The 4,940-nt window shown below is 39.0% G+C and overlaps 1 protein-coding gene across 1 annotated transcript; it reads left to right on the forward strand.

The window, feature by feature from the left end:
- On the forward strand, nt 1–1,978 carry LOC105134287 (Tetratricopeptide repeat (TPR)-like superfamily protein). The gene has a single exon (XM_011038640.1). It carries the CDS (start codon nt 87–89, stop codon nt 1,542–1,544), a length of 1,458 nt encoding a protein of 485 aa, XP_011036942.1. The 5' UTR covers nt 1–86; the 3' UTR covers nt 1,545–1,978.
- The last annotated feature ends 2,962 nt before the right edge of the window (nt 1,979–4,940 follow it).

The following is a 4,940-nucleotide window of genomic DNA, read 5'->3' on the forward strand; positions in this document are numbered from 1 at the left end:
GCCAGTTTTAAATTACAGTTAATGAACTCCCGGCAAACCCCCGCTTACTTTAAATTTCTGTTACAGGTAAAACAGAAAGAAGAAGGATGAGCAGAGCTTGCAGGGAGATTGAGCGCAACATCTTGCGCCTTCTCCACGGGCGCGAAACCCGAACACAGTTCCGTGAGATACATGCACATTTCCTTCGACATGGTCTCAACCAACTCAACCAAATCCTTTCCCATTTCGTCTCTATTTGCGGGTCACTAAACAAAATGGCCTATGCGAATCGGATTTTTAAGCAAACCCAGAACCCCACTATAATCCTATTTAATGCCATGATTAAAGGGTATTCTTTAAATGGACCCTTTGAAGAGTCTTTCCGTTTGTTTTCTTCAATGAAAAATCGAGGTATTTGGCCGGATGAGTACACGCTTGCGCCTTTGCTTAAGGCGTGTTCAAGTCTTGGTGTGCTTCAACTTGGGAAATGTATACACAAGGAGGTTCTTGTTGTTGGGTTCGAGGGTTTTAGCGCAATAAGAATTGGGGTTATAGAGTTTTATAGTTCTTGTGGGGTAATGGAAGATGCTGAGAAAGTGTTTGATGAAATGTATCGAAGAGATGTGATTGTTTGGAATTTGATGATTCGTGGGTTTTGTAAGAGAGGGGATGTTGATATGGGGTTGTGTTTGTTTAGACAGATGAGAAAGCGGAGTGTTGTTTCGTGGAATATCATGATTTCTTGCCTAGCACAAAGTCGGAGGGATAGTGAAGCTTTAGGACTTTTTCATGGTATGCTGGATTGGGGATTTAAGCCAGATGAGGCAACCGTAGTTACTGTTCTACCTATTTGTGCTCGTTTGGGTTCTGTTGATGTTGGGAAATGGATTCATTCTTATGCAAAATCAAGCGGGCTTTATCGAGATTTTGTGTTTGTGGGCAATGCACTAGTGGATTTTTACAATAAATCCGGCATGTTTGAGACTGCTAGAAGGGTATTTGATGAGATGCCTCGAAAGAATGTGATTTCTTGGAACACATTAATTTCGGGTTTGGCTTTTAATGGGAATGGTGAACTTGGGGTTGAATTGTTAGAGGAGATGATGAACGAAGGGGAAAGCCCCAATGATGCGACATTTGTTGGGGTTTTATCATGTTGTGCTCATGCAGGACTGTTTGAAAGAGGGAGGGAATTGCTTGCTTCAATGGTGGAGCATCATCAAATCGAGCCTAAACTTGAGCACTATGGATGCATGGTTGATCTCCTAGGGCGTAGTGGATGTGTGAGGGAGGCTTATGATCTGATTAGAACCATGCCTGGGGGGACTCCAAATGCTGCTCTATGGGGTTCCTTGCTTAGTGCTTGCCGTACTCATGGTGATGTAGAGCTTGCACACCTTGCAGTAAAAGAGCTTATTGATCTTGAACCATGGAATTCTGGCAACTATGTGTTGTTGTCGAATATGTATGCAGAGGAAGAGAGATGGGACAAAGTTGCAAATGTACGAGGGATGATGAGGGAGAAGAATGTCAAGAAGACACCAGGGCAGAGTGTTATTGGATAAGTCTGCAGTGTTACTTTGATTGAGCTATTATTCTTGATTCTCACACTGGCTATACCGTGTGTCCTTCACAGCAAGGCTTGCAATTCAAGAGTGAACGAAGCATCTAACAACCTTTTAACATCCTGCATAAGTTCAAAGGAGTTTCAGCAAGCAAAGCTGCACGAATGCCTGTGGAAGTGCAAGGAGGGGAGAATTTGTGAAAGTAGTAGAAAACCTAGCAAGGAAATTCAGGGGCGGCGGACTAACACTAAATACTATTTTGGCCGATTTATTTTCAAGACAATCAAATCTAGAGGGTGCCTGTTTCAACCCCGAATTTCTTTTAACATAAATGGTCTCTCGTTTTATTGTTATAAAAAGCTTGTGAGACATTACTTGTCAAATCTCATAAAAGCATGAATATCAGTTCATGAAGCTTCCAGCATGTGTATGTCTGTGCTGTATAGAAGATTGTGTATTGGGTCATGGTTGCCGTGGAATTATGGAAATGGCAACGAAGGGCAGTGGAATTTATGTTTAAAAGCTTTGTTAAGCGGTAAGATGTAGAAAGGACAGTACAGAGCATCTGTCAATGCATGATTTTAGGACTACCATTTTGATGATCAAACAGCTGATTTTATCCATTTTATGTTTAATTCCTTTCTGTTTTGTGAAGATTGTTAAACCGAAGAAACATGTTCCATGAGAGAAAGAGAAAGAGTAATGAAACAAGGAATTATTTATTCATAAGGGAAGCCTTACACAAACCAACTTTCTTCATCAGGAGCATTAACTAAATGGGACACAAACCAAGACCAATAGGAACTGAGAAACAGGAAACCTTAAATGTCCATATTAACAAACAAAAAGCAATTGTGTGAAAGATCCAACTTCCCTATTAATAACTTGCCGACATCCAACGTTTAACCACCATTACAACGGGAATAGACATTAACAGGCTGTTTCTTAACAGAAACAGTAGGCTTTTCTTCAGCTTTCACACTGACAGAAGGAACAGCATACCATGGTTTATTCTCTACTGAAGTTTCCAACTTCACATTCCTTGTCTTGACTTCCTCCTTTGGTGTAGCAAACACAGGCCTTGCATAGCTTCTTCCTGGAGAAAAGCTGCTCTCTCTCTGATCCATTTGCTTAAATTTTGCCAGAAAAACTTCAATAACTTTCTAGTGTGTTACTGGTAGAAAAAACAACAATGGTGGAATGCTATATATAGAGGACTCTATGAGACTTCCTGTTTTCTTCATTTAATCGAAGTGTGACCCCTCGTTTTATGTTGACATGCATTAATGTTTGAAACCTCTAGTCATCAAAGTATTGATCAGGTTGGTGCAAAGCACCTTTTAAGTGCAGCCACTGTTTTCAATTCCATAGTTAATGAATTCAATAATGTTTCACAATTACCATGAATTTTTAGTGATGTTAGTTTTAGTAAAACCATTATCTTTTTCATGACACCAAATCATCAATCTTGTGTTTTAAAATTATAAATAAAAATAAAGTTTTCGAACTTTACAAATTAAATTTTTTAAGTTTACCATATTTATAAGATTTAACTTGGAATTTTACCTGATCTTGGATTTTGGTTATTAGTTGGGTGGATCAACATGTGAATCAGTAATTCAGCCTGAATTTTGACTTTTTTTTTAAAAAAATCAACACTTGCGATGATTTTTTTTTAAATCTTGTTATAAATGAAACCTGCCATGGGCTAGACTCTAATCTGTCGAGTCAGACAATATTTTACAACTATAAGATTTAACCGTAATATGCCTCTCTTTTTTTTAATGATTCTGAAAAGGTTTGACGTGGGAAAGTTTCTAACACAAATCAACATAAACATAAATAAGAAGGAAACAATGCTAACAAAGTGGAGCCACCAAAAACTGATCCACTTTTAGGAGACTCAAAAGCACCAAGCAAACAATTAAAAACACTCAAAAACTACCAATACTAAAATTGACCAAAACAAGGTAGCTAAAACATTGAAACCCAATTGCTTCTCTATGGGGTTCCTTGCATAGTGCTTGCCGTACTCATGGTGATATAGAGCTTGCACGTCTTGCAGTGAAAGAGCTTATTGATCTTGAACCATGGAATTCAGGCAACTATGTGTTGTCGTTGAATATATATGCAGAGGAAGAGAGATGGAACAAAGTTGCGAATGTACGAGGGATGATGAGGGAGAGGAATGTCAAGAAGACACCAGGGCAGAGTGTTAATCGATAAGCCAGCAGAGTTACTTTGATTGAGCGATTACTCTTGATTGGCATACTGGTTTTACCGAGTCTCCTTTACAGAAAGGCTTGCAATTCAAGAATGAAGGAAGCATCTAGCAACCTCTTAACATCGTGCATAAGTTCAAAGGCGTTTCAGCAAAGCAAAGCTGTGCGAATGCCGATGGCAATGCAAGAAGCAGAAAAAGGAAGTTCGGGGATGGCGGACTAACACTAACACTAACACTAATTTGGCCGATGAATTTTCAACACAATCAAATCTAGAGGGTACCCTTTACAGGCTCTAATTTCATTGACATAAACATGGCTGTCTTGGAATTATGTCAACACCAATGAAGTGCAGTGGGATGTATATTTGAAAGTTCTGCTTAGCGGTAAGATGTACAGAGGCTAGTGCAGGGAAACTGTGATTGAATGATTTTAATACTACTGATGTTGATAAAATGATGCTCATGAAATTGCTGATTATATCCATATTTTATGCTTAATTCCCTTCTGTTTTGTGAAGATTGTTAAACCGAAGAAACATATTGCATGAGAGAGAGTAATGAAACAAGGAATTATTTATTCATAAGGGAAGTCTTACACAAACCAACTTTCTTCATCAAAAGGAATAACAAACTGCGACACAAACCAAGACCCAGTAGGAACTGAAAAACAGGAAGCCCTAAATAACCATATTAACAAACAAAAAGCACTGTGTAAAAAATCCCACTTCCCTCTTATTAACTTGCCACATTCAAGGCTTATCCACCATTACAACGGGAATAGAAATAAAAAGGTTGTTTCTTAACAGAAACAGTAGGCTTTTCTTCAGCTTTCCCACTGACAGAAGGAACAGCATACCACGGTTTATTCTCTACTGAAGTTTCCACCTTCACATTCCCTGTCTTGACTTCCTCCTTTGGTGTAGCAAACACAGGCCTCGCATAGCTTCTTCCTGGAGAAAAGCTGCTCTCTCTTTGATCCATTTGCTTAAATTTTGCTAGAAAAACTTCAATAACTTTCTAGTGTGGTGGTAGAAAAAACAACAATGGTGGAATGCTATATATAGAGGACTATATGAGACTTCCTGTTTTTTTTTTTTTTTGATTTACGTGGGGTGTCCGGGCCAGCTTGCGCGCACCACGACTAATCCCCACGGCCCACTAAATACCCTGCA

This window comes from Populus euphratica, unplaced genomic scaffold (assembly GCF_000495115.2).
Source record: "Populus euphratica unplaced genomic scaffold, PopEup_1.0 scaffold158.1, whole genome shotgun sequence".
Classification (NCBI taxonomy): domain Eukaryota; kingdom Viridiplantae; phylum Streptophyta; class Magnoliopsida; order Malpighiales; family Salicaceae; genus Populus; species Populus euphratica.

Coding starts and splice junctions, on each gene's coding strand:
- LOC105134287 (XM_011038640.1), top strand. CDS start 87: ATGAGCAGAGCTTGCAGGGAGATTGAGCGCAACATCTTGCGCCTTCTC.